The sequence below is a fragment of the Magallana gigas genome, chromosome 5 (genome assembly GCF_963853765.1).
Source record: "Magallana gigas chromosome 5, xbMagGiga1.1, whole genome shotgun sequence".
Lineage (NCBI taxonomy): Eukaryota > Metazoa > Mollusca > Bivalvia > Ostreida > Ostreidae > Magallana > Magallana gigas.
Genome location: NC_088857.1, coordinates 47,518,112 through 47,540,401, shown reverse-complemented (window position 1 = coordinate 47,540,401; position 22,290 = coordinate 47,518,112). Strand labels below are relative to the sequence as shown.

At 34.4% G+C, this 22,290-nt stretch overlaps 3 protein-coding genes across 4 annotated transcripts; 2 read left to right on the top strand and 1 right to left on the bottom strand.

Annotated features, from left to right (window-relative positions):
* Window positions 1-5,946: 5,946 nt before the first annotated feature.
* On the bottom strand, window positions 5,947-11,819 carry LOC105332767 (hypothetical protein). The gene is made up of 2 exons (XM_011435461.4): window positions 11,676-11,819; window positions 5,947-9,414 (listed from the first exon to the last, which is right to left on the bottom strand). The coding sequence occupies exon 2, from the start codon at window positions 9,351-9,353 to the stop codon at window positions 6,336-6,338; it is 3,018 nt and encodes a 1,005-aa protein (XP_011433763.3). The 5' UTR covers window positions 9,354-9,414; window positions 11,676-11,819; the 3' UTR covers window positions 5,947-6,335.
* A 1,100-nt stretch (window positions 11,820-12,919) lies between these two features.
* Window positions 12,920-16,465, top strand: LOC105332768 (uncharacterized). 2 transcript variants are annotated; one of them, XM_011435465.4, is made up of 4 exons: window positions 12,920-13,061; window positions 13,763-13,823; window positions 14,809-15,012; window positions 15,892-16,465. In XM_011435465.4, the coding sequence occupies exons 2-4, from the start codon at window positions 13,795-13,797 to the stop codon at window positions 16,163-16,165; spliced, it is 507 nt and encodes a 168-aa protein (XP_011433767.1). In that variant the 5' UTR covers window positions 12,920-13,061; window positions 13,763-13,794; the 3' UTR covers window positions 16,166-16,465. The 2 variants fall into 2 exon arrangements, with proteins under 2 accessions (XP_011433767.1, XP_034309078.1); XM_034453187.2 differs by having other exon boundaries at window positions 13,011-13,137.
* A 1,176-nt stretch (window positions 16,466-17,641) lies between these two features.
* On the top strand, window positions 17,642-21,030 carry LOC105332769 (uncharacterized). The gene is made up of 3 exons (XM_011435466.4): window positions 17,642-17,802; window positions 19,496-19,699; window positions 20,474-21,030. The coding sequence occupies exons 1-3, from the start codon at window positions 17,783-17,785 to the stop codon at window positions 20,700-20,702; spliced, it is 453 nt and encodes a 150-aa protein (XP_011433768.2). The 5' UTR covers window positions 17,642-17,782; the 3' UTR covers window positions 20,703-21,030.
* Window positions 21,031-22,290: the final 1,260 nt, after the last annotated feature.

Below are 22,290 nucleotides of genomic sequence, written 5' to 3'. Positions count from 1 at the left end.
AAATATAAACCAGTAGGGGCAACTTTCAATTCAAAATTCATAAAAATAAGTTCTATATCTTTATTTTGTCAGCAGTGCTGTTCTAATATGGTATCTTTTTTTTTTCAAAATAAAAAATTGAGATCCCATGTAAAAATAAATGATATTGTGAACTCAGTAAACCAAACTTTAATTGATGCCTTCTGTATTGGGCAACATAACTCTCCAGGGCTTTCCTGTCACCTCGAAGCAAATAATCTTGTATATTGCCCTCGAAATCTTATGCATTGACATATGTAAAGCATTATTACGTGTCTACGACTCCAAGAATGAAAAATTGTCATTGTTATATAAATGAATATTAGATTAATAAATAATGTGAGTTTACAATCAATGACACAAAAATAAAAGTCTTTTATGTTAGTCTTCAAAGATCGAAGGTCTCTAATATACATGGGAAACTGGTGGAATATAAAAGTGCTCGGTCTTTCAATGATATGTGGACTAAAATATTGTTTTTCTGTACTCGCGCGTAGACCACCTCTAAGGCCCAACCTTTATTCTCCCAGCTGATGCATGATACCTCAGATATTAAAAAAAAACTTGTTATAAACTTGAAGTGTATTTACTTAGGTTCCAGTGTTTTTCTAGGGAAACTTTTCATTTCAGAATAAACAATTAAGATCAAATATAAAAATAATGATCTTCTGACGACAGTCAAACAAACTTTATGTGAAAAATTGGAGTCATGATAAGAATTGATTAAAAAATTAGTACAAATTCGATAAAAAGAAATTAAAATATTTTTTTTAAAGTGAGGAAATGTCATTTACGCAATATCCCCTCACCGAGTCAAGTTGGTATGTAGGAGATTCTCCCAAAATGCATATTCAATGATTGATAGATATAAACATGTATAGCAAATGTTAGCAAAATTGTGTTAACTTTGAAATAATAAGATCTGATTTAGATCATGCTGATGTTGTTTGTTGAAAATGCTTTTTCCGGAAATTGAGAAGGAAGAAAAGATGCAGCTACATACAAATAGCATTTTAATGGGACTTCCTATTCTATATTTACATTCAAAGAATCTTTTTTATATATTTGGTTTACATATAAAATGAATTTTTTATCCAGGTTCAATCAATGGTGTACGGGGATTTACCCCGGATTGCATTCCATGTGTATGGAATACAACCCGGGGTTAATCCCCATACACCCTTGCTTGGACCTGGATAAAAAATTCATTTCCTTTGTAAACCAATTATATATGTTTCCCGTATCCAATCCGCATTAAATGCATTGTGACTCCATTTAATGCATTTTGACGTCACGTTATTTACCTTCGGCTCAAGTCGGATGTACAGGAATATCAACATCCGGTTCATTAGCCAAACAATTCTCATGTTACAAACTTTTTAGGAAAGTATTATGCTCATATGTTTCGTTGATTCTATGTAAAATGAAAGATAACTCTTTTGGTTCTTGTCAAATACTAAATGAAAATAATGATCCAAAATGCTGTTTTTTTTAAAATATAATTATGTAACATGTAAACGGTGTGACCGTTAGGCCGAGCGCAGATTTTTATGGTTTGAAACGCAGACAGTAGGATCCGGCTACCTACTCAAATTATAAGCCAAAATTGAACTAAACGTCGCGTGCTCAGTCTACATTATGACGTCATGATTCATAATTAAAACGTAAACGTTGTTCCCCTCGTTCAACCAGACGCTCGGCTGTGTCCGTTATATCTCCGACGAGCTCGTCGGAGATATACGGAGACAGCCGAGCGTCTGGTTGAACGAGACTAAAACGTTGTGTCTTCAAAAATAGCCGTAGAAAAGTACTTGATTACGAAAATCTTACATTATATAAGTTGATAAATTTTCTATTTATACTTTATTCAGTGTCTAACATATAAGTTCCTTGAAATGTTAATTTTTTCATCGAATAATTTGATATGACATGCGTAAAACTAGTATTTTCTCCCGATTAAAACGCTGTTGAAACTTATCTGGCTTGCATAGTCATTTAATTTCATTTAGATTACTTTCCAGTGAAAACTTCGAAAGTTTTTAACAAAGTTAATAGACAATAAATAAAGCAATGCCCAACTCATTTGATGAATAAGTTAACTTTGTCGAACAAAATGGCGGCCAATATGGCGGCGCCCATGAGCTGGATTTTTTTTTCAGCCCTTGGTACCTGTGATTCAACTTCTATTTTTAACTGATTTTTATATACACGTTTTACAATTATGCCTTGCCTCGCAAGTTGTATTTGTCATGTTTAAAAACAGATCAAAATGAATTGTTTCTGTTGCTGAACTATTTCAACAATAGTGAAAGATCAAAATCATTGAAAACTTTATTTCTGTATATTACATGTTTCTGCACTCTATAATAAGTCCATGTATATCCTTCAGAAAAGCTCCGGCATATAGGCTATACCTTTCTTTAATTATAAGATGGTCATATTGGGAGGCAGTACAAAGTAACCAACGGTGGTTCATACTTTATGGTTGGTAACGCTTCAACTTGTTTCTCCAAACAGCCTCATTTATCCGAAAACAAAACCTACTTTACTATTGAATGATTAGCATTGCTTCTTTTTTTTACCATTAACAAATAATAGGAACTACTTTATTGAATATTGTGGATGTGCCTTTAGGACTATAGCTGCCAAATCTCTGGTAAAGAGTTGCAACACCAAGCCTGGGACAAGCCAGTCCTCTGTTACAAACTTGGCGCGGTACACTTAAAGTATGAAAAAAAAATCATGTTTCAATTTCAGGTTTTTCTTAGATTCAGGTCGAATGAAATTGTAAATAGTGTAGTTTTCATGATCGTTCGCTTTTTTGCAAAACATTTTGACGTTTAGCTTTATTTTGAATATCATCAAAATATATTGGTTTTGTTTCCTTTTCTTGGAGAGGGGTCACTTTTTTATTTTTAAGATGTAACATTTTTGTTCAATAAATATCTCATATGATAATGTTTATGCTCGGATATCTATCTCTAATACATTGGGTTATGAGGGTGTTAATTTCCCATTATGTAACCAGCCATCTGTTGACTCTAGCTGTAGAAATTGTCGCCCGGTCAATTGCGGTGAAGCACGCATTTGTCCTACATGTATGTTTTGTAACTCAAAATTGTGCAAGTATATTATACAAATGATGATTTAATTAAATCTTTTTTTAACTTGTGACCCGTATTTAAATAACGCGTTATGTTTGGCTAGCGTAGACATTTGGTACGATTTAGATTAACCTATCCTTTCATTATTGATTGTTTATCAATAAGTAATCTTTTAATTATGCTCTTATCATCTAAGATTTGAAAGATTCGCAAATGAATTTCATTCATGGGCTTAGAAAACATCTGCACATGCAGATCGATACGTGTAACCTTAAAAATAAATCACTTCTGATAATTTTGTTACTTTTTGAATTTGTATTTTTTTTTTCGAGATTTAAAACAATACTAGAATATGATTCATATACCGGTATTGTAAATGTGAATTAAACGAACTGTTCACCAAAACGCCATTGAACTAAAATGATATATTTTATGAGTGAAAGTAATCACGTGTAATTATCGACTACAGACTATTGAGGTACATATTAACCACATAACCGGTCAATCTTTTAGTGTATAGCTTGAGGATGTTTTAGATTTTAATTTCTAGTTTTTCATGCAAAATACCCCCCGAAAGTAAACAACCGCAGAAAATACCCGCTATAAAGGTAATAAACTTTGAGTTGAATAGGATATTTCTATCACCGTGTAAAATTCACTGTTTAATTATAACTTTATTTTGGACTTTACTTTTAAAATTCAACATCTGTTTCGTAATATTTTCTCACAATTTATTTCTTACAAAGTTACAAGTTGATTTAGTGATTGACACTTTTCGGACTCTATATGTGATTTCAAAGAGACAGAGTGCCATGTCTCAAGAACTGCTAATCTCTTAAAACAACATTGTGCAATTATCAGTTTTCCATGTCTTGGACATCAAAGACTCATTGAGTTTATTTAATTATTTTATATCTGCAAACCTTTCACTCAGCTTACTTATGTCATCACCTGTCAATTTATACTCATTGTTCAGTTTCTTATAAATAATTATGTACAATTGTCAATCGGCAGTCTGGAATACGGCGGCCAGCCTCGGCCACGTCCGACTCACCCAGAGTCTTGAGTCCGGAGGCCACTACTGGCCATATCCGACTGGTTTGTAAAATGTCTGTCTGTTAAAATGTTTTAATGTTGCCATCGTTGAATCTCGGCCAATAAATACGGAATCCTTCATCACATGGTTTATTTCTCCGGAACTGTATACTGGTGGACCTTTGGGAATACGGCAAACCTACCCTTCGTTATTACCCTACGGCCCACAGCGCGCCTACACCTTATACCCTTTACGCCAACATTCCCTCACCCGGTTCGTACTGCACACGACCGATGCAGATCCAGAAAAATACCCTAGCACCGTAAAATCATCGCGGTCACATTTCTATGAAAGATATGGAAATGATTTGAAATAGGTATGAACAATCAATATCGCCTAGCAGAATGCGTGAAACCTTATGGAAGTCTAGTATCTACTAAATTACCTGGGGCTAGAAATCACATGATGAATTATAATATTCAACAGGTCAAAGTATACCGTTTACAACAGAAAATGCGAACGCAAGAAGAAAAACTTAATCTCTGTGTATCCATGATAGCATGTCTGTCTATTGATCTCCTTTTAACATAGGCTTAAAATAAAAATATACAGCTACCATTAAATAGACAATAATAGAGAAACATGTGCTGACTATGTATTAAGACTTCAATTTAATGTAATGACCCCTACCTAGTATGAAAACGAATTCGTACTTCGTGAATATGAACTTTCAATAAATTTAATTAGTGTAATTACATACATTTGCAGTAAAATTATTGACAATTCCTACAATTTAAAGAAATATGACCATTTTTAACATTTCTTGTGTCGCAATTTTTAAACGTCCGTACGTGTAGTCATCTTCATATAAAAAAAAAATTAATTTTTTAAGTGAGAAAATGACGTTTACGCAAAATGTCAAGTCAAGTTGGAACGAAGGAGATCCTCCCACAAAGAATATTATTTTATATGGTTAGCAGATGAAAATGTGTCTATGTTAGCTTTGAAATGCTAAGATCTGATTTAGATATTGCTTCTGTTGATTGTTAAAGAATTTTCCCGGAATTTGAGAAGGAAGAAAAGATGCAGCTACATACAATAAGTATTGTAATGGGACTTCATATTCTTTGTTTACTTCCAAAGAATATTTTTAGTGAAAACGGAGTTCAACCCTTTATCTAAAATGCTAAGAATAAAGTATTATACTTTCAAGTATACTTGGTTCCATGCAAAATAAAAGATAACTCTTTTGGTCTTCGTCAAATACTGAATATAAATAATCTTTCATTAGCTCTACGAAATTCAATATTTTGTTGTCTATATTATGTTTTATTCATACTTAATTTTAATATCCATGCCATTATCAATTGTTTAGCAAGTTAATCCTTTAAAATTGGTAAAGGAACGTGTAGAGATTTTCCAGATGTTTACAAACAAAACTGTAGGGCAATTTTTTGGTCTATCCCCATTTCCTCTAACATGGTATAGGTTTTGCATTTCAGGAGAAATTTGGTTTTGTACTATCAGTATTTTTTAGTTAAGTTTTTGTATACAGTACCGAGTATGCCGTCTGCTTCCGTAACAATTCATGCATTTCATTGAAAATTAAACTCAATTTAATCATATGCATGAATTGTCGCTTTTTAGTATAGCTTAATAATTTTGTTTACCATAGAGGACCGTACAAAGAAGTCCTAATACATTAAACTCATTTTTTTTAATGTTATCGACAATTACTGTGTACATAGGATGTTATATAGAACTAGGAATGTAAATAAAACAACCAAATTATATACTTCTGCATTTTATTTTCTTTCGTTTGTTTCTTTTAATTACAATCATTTCAATATAGAAAATTCGTTTGTTATATAAAACTATTTTCCATTTTTTATTTGTATAATTCTTCCATTAAAGTATATAGCAAAATATGTCTGAAATGACTCATCCTTATGTTAATCTTCTATTCAACACGTGATACACTCGTTTGCGAGGGCATGTGAGCAATCCCAAGCGGATACTAGCAAACCATGTTACGCTATGCTTTTTGTGTATTCCGAATGCAATACACACGGTAAATAAGCACTGAAGTCTATGATTTTAAAACTGTTCACACGCTATAAGCAGTTATCACAAAATAAAAAAAAACCCTATTAATATATCATCCTTTTTTGATAGTGTTAGGACTTCTTCTCTAAAGAAACTCCACTACATCTACTTGGTTTTAAGTTTGAATTTTCTGACTCGTCAGCCAGATACTCCATCTGATCTCTCAAGTTCAATAAATGTGAGTGAATTTCATGCATCTGTCGTCTGGCACTGTTATATGCTACATCCCCAGCATCTCTTGGATGGTCCATGGGATAATAATCCGCCCCGAAACTTACTGGTTCCGCCTCACGCTTCTCTAGATCTTTTTCATCTATCCATAATTCTTCATCTGAATCATCGACTTCTTCATCTACTTCATAATCCTCAACATCATCATAATCGTTGTCTGAAAAGTCGTCGTCGTCTTGGAATGTACCTTGCTGCACTGAAGCGTCATACACAATTCCCCGTCCCTGCCGTTTCTGCGAGTATCTCCGTGTGTCGGGGTACGACTTACTAAAGACGACTTCTCCGCTTTCAATCTCATCCTCGTCGTCTGCCTGGTTACTGTCTGAACTCATGTCATCCCTCCAATCATCGCCAGGCTCAGAAATGTCAATGTCGGACTCCGTCCTTGTGACGGACTGGCGCCCAGCCAACGCTCGTCTGCTCTTTAACCTTTCTTCCAAATCAAATGGATCGTATGGAAGTGTTCCCTCTGTTCGCAAAGGTTGGTCCATTACATCATCAAGAAAAGATTCCAAAGGAAGAAGCTTATCAATGGTATCCTCTTCGACGGGAACTTCGAAAAGCTTTTTCAGTGACTGGTCAAGCTTTGATGGTTTTCTGTCTAAAGAGGACGATTTCTTCTTCTTTTGTTCCATTTGAACGGCACCTTTACTTACAACCGGTTCCTCCATTATTTTTTCAATATCAGATTCCTCTGATTTTGCGTAAGATTGAATTACATCACATAAAAGTTCCGACTGTTTGTCTTCTGAGTACGGTTCGTAACTCCTTCGTTTAATTGAAATTGGTACAATACTCTCCTCAAGCACAACTTTATCCGATATTCCATCCGGATCCTCCCGATTTGAGGACGCATTCAATTCACTAATAAGGTTAATTTTCTCTTGTATTCCTTTACTCGTCTGCTTCTTATTTTGACAATACTCCCTGTAGTTAAATTTGTTGCGGGGTGGACTAATTATATTGGTGTTGGACAACGGGACGCTTTCTTCCTTTGAGACTATTTCAGCTAATGTATTTTCATCAGTTTTAGCTGCATTAATTTCGTGATTTGAACTTTTCATGAGATCTATTGAAAATTCGTCAAAATACTCTGGTGGTGGTGGTACTGCCTCGTTAAGAACTATTCCACTACCCTCATTATCGTTTGACATGTTAATATGCGATCCATTCATATTTTCGATAGAGATGCTTTCGTTTTCGGAGTCATCTACCTCACTTCTATTTTTAGTTATTTCTTTAGTTTCCAGCAGTTGTGATAGTCGTTGACACACGCTATCGTTAAATTCGTCCATTTCTTTACTCTTTCTGTCCTGTGTGTCATCCTCCATCCCGTTCTCCGCGTCTTCCTCTTCCTCTAAAATTTCTAGAGAATTCGGACTCGGTGGAGGTACATCTGTTAAAACTGCTCGGAAAGGAGAAGGCATCATGAGTTGTTTCACAAGCACAGGACCAGGTAACACATTCATGGTAGCTGAGGATTTTCCAGCATGTTCTTTTAAATAATTGCGGAGATTTTCTTCTTCAATCTCCATGGATAAAGTTTTCTCCTTTCTTATAAGGTATCTGGAATCGTCACGTACCACGAGTGAGTCGTCTGTGTCCCTTTGCTTTCGTCTTGCGACAGGCTCGGGTGGTGTTTTCGGCTTGGTAATGGTTGAGTATATTGGCCTTGACGAATCGGGGTCTTTAGGGGGACTACTCTGGGGTTTGGGGAATTCATTTTGACATATATTAGTCAAATCAGATTTTTCAGAACTATTCTGTTTATCATTATCTTTCAGTTCGGTATTTTCTTTATTTGTTTCAATATTTCGTCTTGTTGGAGGCGGGGTTTCAATTTTGAACACTGGGTATGCTCTTCGAACAGAAGGGGAGCCATGCTGAGCAGATGGTTTATTGGTATTTGCTTGGTTTTTTCGAGGGGGTGGTGTTGGGGCACGATCATCTTTTCTTAATAGAACTGGAGAGTTGCAATTTTCACATCTAATTTGAGTCTCTTTATTCTTAAATTCAACTGCATGAGTTGACTCCTCGGGTGGCTTGGTTAATGGTGTATTGAGGTACTCCTTTTTGTTTTCTGATCTTCTCGAAAGACTAGGACTCGAAAGTTTGTTGCTGCCTAGTCTATTTCTACGCGGAGGTAACTCGGGTGCTTCCTCGTTGTGTTTCACTTCTGATGATTCAGATCGTTGAGATTCTGTCTGAAACAATTCTTTGTACCTTGGAGGAGGTGAAGGTGGCACGACTTCGCTTTGTTTTTTCACCCGACGGAGAACAGGGCTCGAAATCTTGTTTGTTTCAGGTTCTACAGCTCGTCTTGATGGCGGTGGAGTCGCGACCTTGAAAACAGGGTGTTGGACCCTTCTGACTGGTGGAGTTGATAATGGCGTCACAAATCCATGACTACCAGAAGAAGAATCGTCCGCCATTTTAATTCCTTTTGCATAGGACGGAGTGTTAACATTTTCATTTCTACACGGAAGGACGGCCTTTAGTTCTGTTATCAGTGGGTCCTCTCTCCTGAAGTTATACAACCCAGTTTCTATTGGAGGTGAAACTGGTTCTTCCGGTCGTTTCTTCCAAACATCTTCCGTCTCCAGCTGCTCCGGATTTTCCTTCGGTTTCTTCTTTGAGGTACAGGTGCCCATATTTTTTCTATGCCTTGATCGTTTCTTTACCGGACGTCTCTTGTCTCCATTTTGGTTGTAGAAGCTGCTGTTGCTACTTGTGCTGGTTCTCCGTTCATAGTACCGCTGGTGGTACCTGCGATTTCTTTTGCTGTTTTTGTTAGTTGGCGGCTTGGTTGAAGCTGAAGCTGATGATAGCGGCGCTTTGGCGAGGACAACAACGTTCATCCGAGGTTACATGTTTGATATTTTCCTCTGTTTTCTCAAACGTTTATTTCCAAGGTCGGACCTGGTAAAATAGATATGATAGATAAACTTAAGATATTTTATGATAGCAATGATTTATCATAAACAATGATTCCCCAATCTCATACTTTTATAGACTTGTACAAGAATGTTATATTATATCTGTCTTTTCCGAGAAAAAACAATACTATAAATTCCAAATTAAACGCGAAGAGTTAATATCCGCGTAAAATCGTTAGAAGTATATCTCGCAGATTTTAAAATCTCGCTATTAATGTTCGGACAAATGTAAACTGTATGGAATTATGCAAAAAATTCGGCCTTTGCGATTTTATATTCTCGCAATTTGATGTAAAAGCGTTGAATTGCGGAATTAAGTGCTCGCGTATAATAAGGAATCTACAGTATTGCGATATTTTATGATTTTTAGCTTTTGTAAAGCTGTATTCATAATTAATGTACATGTACATTTGTTACAATGCAAAAATCTATTTTTTGAATGTTTCTAAATCCTGTTGATTTAAAAAAGTTAGATTGAATTTTCAACTAAATTTACACTAATATGTATATTATATGTATTTTAAAAGCACACAACTTGTTAAATTTAGAAAACATCATTAAGATGGCGTGCCCCGAACGACAACTGTGTCTACAGATAGTATACAGAGATAAAATGCCCCGCGAAACGAGAAACGAGCTAAAACTCTACATGTATTTATCATTTAGGAAATCTGCTTTGTGTCTATGCCAACACCAATCTGAAGCTACCGTAGAAAATCTGTATTGACGCAATCCCAAAACTGTTATCTCACGTTTAAGATTAAAAATATATCATTTTAGCCCGATAAATCGCTTTCAATCTGCATTAGGTTTTAAAGATGCAAAATCAGTTTTTGTGTTAGTTTGTAAACTTACATATTAAATCGAAACACCTGTTACCAGGGAATTTGCATTTAACATAAATTTGTATATCATTATCTAATAAAACATTTTTCGAAATAATCCTGAGTAGTTATAATAAATCACAGTCATTATTGCCCAAGAGGGGTAGCTGATAGCTGAAGTATAAGATCTTTGGGGGGGGGGGGGGGTTGTAGGGTGTACTTATAATTTCACTGCATCTCGCCATAGTAATAGTACAAAGGTTATCATTACGGTGGAGGGTAAAGTGGTGGTGGGGGGGGGGGGGGTTGTAGAGTGTACTTATAATTTCACTGCATCTCGCCATAGTAATAGTACAAAGGTTATCATTGCGGTGGAGGGTAAAGCACATGATGTTTATAAAACATGTTCTTATTATATGTATAGAACGCCTTGTTATTATAGGTATCATCGCGGCGAAAGGTCGTGAAACCTTTGGTATAACAGGTAATTAATAAATCACGCAGGGTGATGCGATCCAACTGTACAAGTGGAATGTCTCTAGATCGTCTGATATCAAAATGGGAGTTGGTTCCATTAAGATTTACAATAAGTCTGGCATAATCAGGAATCCATCGTTAGCGATTAGTGTGGGGCCATCTGGCCTTTTGTTTATTACATATAAATCGGTGAACCACCACGAGAGTTGGACGTAATTAACAACATCCAACGCTGAGAAAGTTTCATTTCAAAGACGTTATTTGTTTTTGTTGGAATGGTTCAAAACATGGACGCATCGTCTGTAAATTCAACAATTAAGGCCAGAGGAGAAGAAATTAAAACAAAAATTTAAACAATTTTTTGGAAGTAGTTTCTATTTCACATGCAACTTCTAACATTTGCATCAGAGAGAATACAAGTACATGAAATTCTCGCGCACTGAGACATAAACATCTTTAGATCAAAGAAGCAGATATGGCCTTGATAGCAGATTTTCTTTGTTGCGTAACGTTGGTTGTTTTCGACTGTAGAAACATATTCTAGATATCTAAACGCCAAGTTTCTTTTTAAAAAAGTATTTTGAGCTCGTGGTGCTGTTAACAATTAATATATCCTTCAATTTCTTTGCGTGGTAAACTTCCAGTACCATTTACGTCCGAAATAAAAGGTTTTCACAAAGTTACATATTTCTTGCTCTGTCATACTTTTCTATGTCATCAGAATGACTTTAATTGGGATGTTCGCGTTTATCTTCTTAAAATCGCGATTACTAAATCGCAGACGTCCGAATAAAAACATATCTTCGACATGACGCCTGCAAGGATCGGACATGAATGGCAAATAAGGAATGCACGACAATATCACAAGTAAAAACATCAACCATGAACGACTATCTCAAAAATCCATCCAAACAAAAAAAACACAGATATCAAAGATACTCACCATTCTGAACTAATCCAAACAAGATCAAGGCTTTGTGTCTCTAGTCTATAAACCAAGAAGAAAATCACCCCCCAAAAACAAATCGCTCCTCGAACCTCAGTTTCTCCTGCTCCGAGCAGTAGCACCCTCAAGACGTACGGCTATTTTTAGCTCCAGCATAAGATGGGTCATATTTTGTGCAGAATTATTTTGTATATACTAAACACTCCTAGCAGTGCTCTGATAGGGAAACACTGCTAATAAATCGGAATTGATATTAACTTGTGTTTTATCGTAGTTCGTTGATGCCAAGTGCTGTTCCAAAAGCCTGCAGTCGATCACTTGTCTTTAATCTCTGAACTTTTTTGCACACTTTTCGAATTGATTTGAGTATGTAAAGTTAAAATCTAAGAGGCTGAATGAATAAATAAATGAACCGCATATTTTGGAAACGGATCTTTGTTACAAGAAATAAAACTACTGCATGATGAATCGTAAATAATTATATAAATCTATCAATATCATAAACTATAATTTCTATATGGATTAAAGAATTTTCCACTCAGAACGGTCCTTATTTATAATTAAAATTTAACTTCATTTAATTAGGTATGGGTTTTTTACGCCTCATTGTTTTGTTTGATGCTTAGTATGTACACTGCTTCACCTGTTTACTCAAGAGCTGTAACTTAGTTATACGTGTTGCATTTTTCCTGTAATTGTTTACCATTTACACAAACAGTTATAACCACTCCTATTTTCGTTTACTATGGAATATATTTTAAATGAGTGTAGAATATTCACAGAGCAAAAATCTTAATGCGCATGCGCATAATTTCTACTCATTCTGATGATATTCTTATCATTGCATCTAGGGAAACAACAGGCTAGAGACATGATTCACAGTACAAGTAGCGATATTTTTGACACCTCTCTTAACAAGATATTTGTACACGATTTATCGTTTTCATTGATATCGAATATATCTAATTTCTTAGAAAATAATCAGATAATTATTATAAATAAAACATTCTCAATTTTTTTGTTGTTGGTACATGTTAATATTTCAGTTTTTAAGATTATTATAGCATTTCTGCAATGAGAAATTCAAAAACTTTTGTCTTATCAATTCAATGTATCCGATAAGATATTTGCCAGGATTTGATCTATATCCGTCAGTGTCCATCCGATGCCATTCCTGGAACAAACCTAGAAACCTGAGTCATACGGTTACTAAAAATAGATTCTCGCAATAAACAAAGAATAAGTCAGCGCAGCCTCCTTGATGACGCGGTCTTTCCAGAATCTGTAGCGGAATTGTACTGCACCCTCGGCGAGATCGGTATAAATACACGACGGGAGGCTACGACCTGACAGAAAACTACTTAGTTGTGTAATAATAATAAGGTAAGATTTATTATCCAGATATTGATACAGGATACTTAGGTCGTACAAGGGAAAACTCGGAGTTTGATAGCGAGCTGTGAGTGTTGTTAATTTTGATAATTGCGATCATGCAACCATTTGATTTTTATACGGATCATAAATGTTTTATCAGAATTTTCCCAATTTCTGTACGTCGTTTTCATGTTTCTTTTTATCTAAAAACAGATATCTCAAGAAATTATCAGAATCCTCTACTTTTATACATTCTTGGGAATGAAGCTTTCGCAGTAATACAAAACTTTTTTGATAAACATCCTTGAAAATAACCGACAAAACAAGAGGAGAGGGGTTCATTGTGAAAATGATTATTTTCATTGATACTCTAAAAGCTAGTTAAAGAGTGAATCAAATATAAAGACATGTACGTGACCATATAATCATTTAGAATATTTTCCATAATTAAAGTCCTATTTTGGTTCACTCTAATTTATAATTAAGTTAAAGCTACCGGATAAATATTTCAATTACATAAGCAGTTACATCTTAAAATAAATTGATTTCTATCATTCGCCTGGCGTTTACATGGAATATTTCATGTTTTCTTTGAAAGAGTTCACGTATTTGAAGCACTAGATTAAAAACGCATCCCTGTAAGAAGATCTCAGCGAGAGCTAGGTTTCTAAGAGTTGTCTGGGTTTTTCATTATACGTCATTGGTTTCAGCTCAAAGCCAACATTCCAGACTCTGAACAAACATGGCGATGATGAGAAGAGGAAAGATTCCGTAAGTCATGCTCTTTTCTGTCCACCTAAATTCTAAAGCAGTAGTATCCATATATCTAAGAAACAACAAATCTTGTTTGTTTTGGGTTTTTAGAAATTTTAGTAATCATAATTTGGGCGTGGTTTATCCTATAACTACGGGATAAGAATCCTGTTTTTTAATAAATACACTTCCTCTTCCTCGATGTATTAGATGTGTCAGTAATACAACACGTGTTAGCAACATGCTTATCCAACGTGAGCATATTGCTGGCAAGCGTGTGTTCAGATACGAGGAAGCTACTATCAGTAGCTACATCCCAAACAAAAACACGTGTCTCGTCTTAGGCGCGGCATGGGGTCAGAGAACACATTGTTATCAATTCTAGTTGTCAGGAAGAAGGGTTGGCAGAATGATAGTAACAGCCATTTTCCATTTCTTCGAGAATGCTACTACTCTGTGTTAGTTCTTTCATGATAAACAGGAGGAATGTGATAATGGTGAATTTTACGATCAGATGAACGCTTCGTGAATTTAAAAATGATAGTGTAGACATAATTAGATTAATCACATCATTGATCTAAGTTTCTTGATGTTATCTCTTATAACTATGAAAGTCTCTTTGTTATACTGTCACTATTTTCAAAACATTCCTTTCGAAAGTAAAGTTTCTTGAGCACAAATTGTAATGATTAATCCTCAACAATAAAGAAATGGGGGTTACTTTCCAGATAAGCTAGCTGTACTGTTTCTGTCGTTATGTATATAAAATTTAATTTAAAAAATACTGTTCCGAGATTTTAGCCAATGCATATTGTTCCCCAAAGAATAAGGATCGATTGTATACTCTTTGTATGCACATTAAATATTGAATTACTGACAAATTTGTGATAGCGATCATCAACTTAAACGTTATATAGATCAAGACTGAACAATCCAGCCTGTGTTCTAACGATTAAGTTCTTCTCCAACTTTATCTATAATAAAGATAATTTTGTTTTTTCAGAAAAGAAGTCCAATTCATCTTTGACAAATACGCCCACCAGAACGTGCGAAGTTTGAAGAAACCCGATGCCATCAACCTCCTGAAAAACGAGTTCAATCTGAACGATGCCGAGGCGACGTGTATGTTCGACACATTTGATAAAGACCAGAACGAGATCATGAGTATATGGGAGTTCCAGCAGTTCTACGAGACCGTCGGGAATGGGTATGTCACAGAATGTCTAACTACCTGAAAACATAGCATGACCTGAATCGGGTTCCGAAATATACTTTATATATACGTGCACGAATAAAATTCTGAATGCGTCGTGTTAAATTTGAAATCTAGTTAATTGAATTAATTTGATGTGTATATACCTCGCGATTCACAAATAGAAATTATGATTTGCTGTGTAAATTTAAAAGACGTTTGTTTGTGGTGATTCCAAGATATATTTATAGTTACACACATATAGTTCTTGAGAGTGACTAATACTAATCAACGTATTACAGTTTCCTTTTGTTGTTTGCATTTTATTCTAATAACGTTGTTTCACATTTGGTTGTCATCTAGAAATTTCACTAATACGTTGTGTTTTTTCTTCTTTTCTTGCAGAGAGGGGTGAGTGTGTTGCAATTATTTCAGTCAAACTCCCTGATAACATTACTAGGGCGCGTTTTTGATAAAAAAAGAAACATATCAATATAATCTCTCTTTGAGCTGGAATAATCAACTTCATTGCTCCATCTTACAAAGAAAAAAATGCCTTTTTCAACCAGTTTACAAAAATCTGTTAGAAAAATTATCAAAAAGCTATCAGGGAGTTTTCAAGTGCGATGTTAACATTGGGTTCTAGAGGGTTGTGTGTGTCATTATTCCCGAAGAGATAGAGGCTAAATATACACATGTAGGTATAGAATATATCGACCCGCCACCGGCACAGAGGCTAGTATGTACATTGTCATTGTTGTAAACAAGAGCATCATTTATATTTGTAAACGTATGTAAAATTTACGAAATTATAATGAATGAGTTATGACCAATTGATCTCTTGTACCTTATTTTAAGGTGATTTTCACGGGTATTATATTTGTTCTTTTACAGTGCTGCAGAAATGTTAAACAAATTCCACGAACTAGATGTAGATCGCAGTGGGAAACTCGATCAACAAGAAGCTAAAGAGGGACTCGAACTCATGACCACTGCCACTGGGCGAAAGTTAGATCCGCGCGAAATCGAATTTTTCCTAAAAACCGCCTCTGATGAGGAGGGGTTCATTGACATTGGAAAATTCGTCAGTTTATTCAAACGCCTGAAGGTATACGACAGCCCAGCGCCCCCAAAGAACGCCAAGTGCCACGTGCTCGGGAGTGATTGAAAAATAAAAATGATTTTGACCAATTGAGTTTCAAACATTTACACATAATTTAATGAAATGATGATCATTTGCGGACTTTTTTTCTTGTTTGTTTTTGTTTCTTTTTAAAAACCTTTTTATCATTCGTTGTTTGATTGATACTTTTGTATAAATCTGCTTTTTAATGTTATCTTTATTGAAACTAAGTACACGATAAATCGTATTAATTTCCTTAAGGAATATGTCTACAATTTTGTGTTGTTGAACTTTTGCACTTTTTTACCATGACAAAAAAATGAAAATAAAATGTTGTGAACAGATTTTTTTTTAAGTAAAGAAGGATAACTCGTATTACTAATAGTTTGCATGGATCGTAAATTAATAACAAATTGATGCATTTTGTTACCACTTGTATTATTTTCCGTTAACGTTAACACCAATAGTACAACACTATAAAAAATATGCCTCTGGATTACAAAGAGTACGACTCTTGGTAAATTTCAATCCATTTTCTCTTACAGAGGAAATGCTGATAGTAGTTTAATTTTTAAATTTTACTTTTCATATATAATATTTAAAGCGAAATCACAATATCTTTACCATGCAAGTCGAATTACGTTGATTTAATTGTTGCCGTATGAATTTTCGGTGTATTTTGATATAATCATTATATTGATACAAAGCGGTAGCGAGTACATGTATAGCGTTGAATCAATATACAGTTAACTTTTTTGCAATATTGAACTTAAATTTACATCGAACAGGTTTCTATAATGGACAAACAGTTAAATTTACAATGAAAGTGTATCGGATAAATGAACTTCAATAGTCTGGTAATCAATTGATACAAGGAACTTAATTACTTACAATGATTTGGAATGAACATGTAAAACTTAATAACCACGGCCTTGACTTACGATGGACAGGTAACTTATAACATGAACTTTAATTGACAATTTCCTTTTTATGAAAATCGATGATTTTAATAAGAACTACTGTAGATTTCTTTCTGTACTCTAAATGATCTGGCCAAACAATAAGCCCAGTGTACACGTCGATTGAGTTCAAACTGTTGTTCACGCTTTGATATTATTTACAAATAAACATTGATAAAAAAAAAAAGAGTAAAAAACAGTTACATGTATATTTCAGACATTTAATTCATTACTCTGTATATTATTTATCATTTTTGCAAATATTTTGTACAAATACTTGCATTTTCAAATTAGGTTCAAAACAATTAAAATTTGTTTAAGGTCAGTGTCGAGATAAAATCTCCGCACATTGCTGAGGGTGAAAAAGATTATATCGTGGGCGACACGGCATCTTTTGTGCGACAAATACCAGACTTTCAAATCCCCGTCCATTGTGGTCAAAATTAATAGCAAGCAGCTATTGTTGTTTCCATATTTATTTCAATATGTCACCATGAACTGCGAAACAGCGATAAAAAAAAAAAATTCATTCACCACAGTGACTCAGTCACACAAACATGAAACATCCCCGTCCCAAACGCATGCGCAATGCGGCCGAGCTTACCTTTAAGGGCAAAAATAAATATTTTGTCGTAAAAGTGCTACCGATTAAAATACGGCTGTTACGTAAATGGGAAACAGTTTGTAAGGAATCAGAGAAGTAATGGCATCCAGAAAACTTCCGTAAGTAAACATTTGCTTCTACAAATATTAAAACTTCTATTCAGTCAATGGGCTTCAGTTTTCCTGTTGAGAGAAAAAAAAAGGATATGTTGGTATAAAGAATATTTTTAATCCCTAATACGTTCAAATATCAAAAGAAGTTTCTTTAAATGTAAGGATTACATCCAGCTATAGGCCGATCAAGTCTAGAATGACATCTATATTTATCTTTCTTAAACATGTACAGTACATGACCCAAGTCTAATCGTCACGTAATGTGTATCTAAAGCAGGGTTTTGTTTTCTCGTCCTAATTAAGGTTTCATTATGATGGTAAATGATATTTTTGAACATTGGTTCTATTTTCAAATAAATAAATATCTAAGAAGGGAAGATTTGGGTAATAATACAATGTTGGGAAAGATAATATTATATGTACATGTACATATATCTATACATGCATGCTGTGCGATGTTTACATACATCGTGTACATGTACTATAGCTGTCACGATGGCGCGAGAGGTGAAGCGGAACTTTGATAAGATAGACACCGCAGATTTGTAAACAATGTCCTTAATTCAGCATTCCATCTGCATTCTTCATTCACCGGCTGTCAGGCGAAAAAAAATATCATTTGTTTAATTTACTCCGCTTTTATATATTCATTATATAAATTTATATTGATTTTCAGATGATATGGATAACTCATCGTTTAAAAAAAATGGTATATGTTGCAAGAGATATAATTTAGCATAATGCCTTTCATGACTACATCAAAAACTCCCTGAAATTTTAGTTTAAATATAACACGCCCTGCAAAATATGTTTAAAACACGTTTAAAAGAATTGAATAGACGAATAATATCCATAAGAGCTTATTCATGTGGAAATATTTTACATGACATGCACGATAAATGAAGTAATAATAAAGGTGCCACGATATTGCTCATATTGATTTTACCCAGGTAAACTACTTTATAACATAGTTTGACAAGGAAATTGAAAAACAAATATGTGCACTAAATCTTTATGTTTAAATACCTGCACCTAAATCTGTGTAAACTTTTGGGAAAAAATACTTTAAAAAATTACACCCACTAAAGAAAAGTGTTGTTTTCCTTATTTTCACTTTCGTTAATTTAGAGGCCTTGGTATCCAGGACGAGGCCTGCGATATCAAAGTATACGTATGCTGATCAAAGTATCCAGGTTTTTTTTCTTCAAATTACAGTCTATAAAACACGTCTGACCAGTCTTTTAATTCCTCCGAATAGATACATATGTACAAGGCTTCCGCAATCGAGGCTTATATACACGTTTCTTTTTAAGGTCCATAAGTTACACACGAGGAATTAAAACATAATTTCGTCTTCTTCTTTTTAAATAAGGACATGTTTAAAATTTATAGGCAGTAGACGTTATAAATGCCTAGCACATTAAGTCTTTCTATTTTGAGACAAAAAAACTTTATCTTTAATTTGAAATCAAAATATCATAATGTAAAGTGGACAACGGAATTTCTCCATATTTTTGCACACTGATACACAGCATTTAGAATGGAATGTCAAGATGCATTAACAAAGGGGGGGGGGGGGGGGGGGGAGTTTTAAGTATATCATTTACGCCTCGGTATATATTATTTATTCTAGAAACATCCCAGGCCTTCATTGTAATGAGACACTCTAAACCATAATCACATCGTCTTCATTCCACAGGCCGGAGGCTCAGAAAATTTTCGACAAATATTGTCACAACTTCGTCATGAGACTGAAAAAAGAGGATGCCATTAAAATGTTCACCTCGGACTTCAAACTGAGCGAGAAGCAGGCCGAACTGATGTTCGACATTTACGATATCGACAAAAATGGCCAACTCAGTCAGTGGGAATTTAAACAGTTCTACACAAATCTCGGAGAATTGTAAGTTCAACGGTCCACCACATTATACCTGAAACTGAGGCACGACAAAAATGTTTGTAAATACCAAACCAGTCACCTTTAGTTTCTTATGTCAAATAGGGTCAAACAAGTCGAATGAAGGTCATTCATCCCACTGAATATAGAGGGAAATGTCAAACAGAGAGTAAACTATTTATTCCTGTATTTTATTATACTGCCGTCACTTGCAACGACCTTAAAGTTTGATGTTTTTCTTTTTTTATAAATAGTTAACTTCATTTGAGTAAGGAGGGGGTGTTTTACAGAGCTCATCTCAGTTTCAGTTTATATCAACTGGTACAGATGGTAATCGACGTTCAACAATAACATTTATATTGATAAACAGAACAGCTTATTGTGAAAGGGTAGATTAACAAACTTGAAAAATAGTTAAGCCTTAAATGATAGGGAGGGGTTGACTTGTATATACATTATATGTGGAATGATATGCTCTCTAGGCGCATTAAAAGTCACATACTATCAATAAAGTTTAATGTGACACCAGGCTAAAACCACCATATTGCAGTCACCTGAGCTATAAAATGTAAGACCTATTTACGAGTCATTGCGCCCTAGGTAACGATCGCACAGACAGTATAATGTGCATTAATTGTTGTATTCTTGTCCATCAAATAGGAAATGCGATCCATTTCTAGATCGGTGTTTAAACAATATCTTCAATATTTTGGCGTGAAATGTATTGATAATTATTTTATATTTATTTTTTTCAAATATTTTAACGCTTCTTTTTAACAGTGCGCCCGAACTTTTTGAGGCATTTGAAAAACTGAAGTCTGGAAACAATGAAGAGGGGGAATTCGAAAAAGCATGGGACGTGCTAAAAACCGTAAAGAACGCCAGCGGAGATGTAACCAAAGACGCGGATTTAGAAAGTTTAATCAAAGCAGCAGTCGGAGAAGAGAAAAAAATGGACTTTGGAAAGTTTATGAACTTGTTTAGTAGAATCAAACAAAGCAGATCATGATTCACAACTGAAGAAAAAAATGTGCTTACATATAAAAAAAAAAGACAGACTATATATTAAATTATTTTTGTAAGAAACAATTACATGTTGTAATGATCATTTGTTTCTGGACAAGAAACGCTTCATAAATTTCCTCATACATACAAGGTTTAGTGAGACAGCATCGCCATTTTATGCAATCATCAGCAGTTTCCATTTATCGAGTTCCTCTCGCTAAAACAAGGGCGTGTGTTTTATATAGGCTCTTGGTTATCCTTTTGTGATTTTCCACTGAAGTTTTTTTGTTATCTCTGGAATAAAGTTTTTTAAAACCTGTTTTTACACAAAAGAGTCTGTTCTTTTAACGGGATTGAGGTGATTTGGTGATATTAAACCACAGCTATCTCCCTCTTCTGCTGTCCTCTATGGCTATCCGGTGTGACCGTGATTTGAAATTCTACAGGTACTCCAGCTAATAAAGAAATTTGGGTAAAACAATTCCTTCCTGGTCATAATGCCACTGAGCATACCAGATGCTTGCTCTCTAAAATTATTCGACTATCACTGAATTTTAAACAGAATCAGAAAATGACTATCAAAGGTGTAATGCATGTCAAAGAATCCTTTAATTACCTAAGCCAACCCCTAAATTAGTCAAACTTTATACATGTACTTTGATTCATTCGTTTCCTAGTCCCCCTCGCCCTAACCCTTCTTAAACGTGTTTATACCCCGACATGACAACTCCAACTAGTGAACACATTACTCATTTCATCAGAGAATATATTCACCATTCTTTGGGTAAATATATGCCTCTCAAGTCATATCTAACATTCTTTAAATAGCGTAAAGTAATTCAATCCTAATTAAACAAAATCACGCAATGATAATGATATTTAATTTCTTTTTCATTTAAGAAGGAGAGAAAGATAAAGGATTCAGTCTTGTCACATACTCTCAAACACAGCTAGATTCGCTTCAACATAACAATTTTAGGACATTGGAATAATTTTTCATATTTCAACGTCAGGTTTTAAAAAGGGGAAGGGTATTATTATATGCTCACGGAAAATGCAAAATATCAAAACATATAACCTGTAACCTATAGTCTAAGCCCCCCCCCCCCCCAAAAAAAAATAATTAAAAATTCTACATTTTTTGAAATTTTGAAAACAAAGTTTAAACATATTTGAAGAGAATTTTGAGTAAGCCTATTACGTGTACAAACTTTTGAAAACTATATTCTTATAAGGAAAGTGTGTGTTTCAGGAAAGTTGAATGATCAGGCATACGTTTATCAATTTAATAATGGGGTTCAGACAGCAGCCAATCTATCTGTATGCTGGCTGCAGAAGTACAGTAGAAAAAAAAATCTATGTAAGAATTAAATTTACAAGTAACTCTGGATGAACCTCTCACTTATTTCACTCAAAATGTCTTACTTATTTGATCTTTCAAATTATTCTATATACTTTTCAGTGATGTTATTTTAAATCAAGAGAATAAACAAACTGTTATCATTGATGTCCGCTCAGTTTACAAGGTAATATTTATCCACCAAATAGGCCTATGTCTTAATTCAATATCAATCATTTTAAAAAAAATTCTA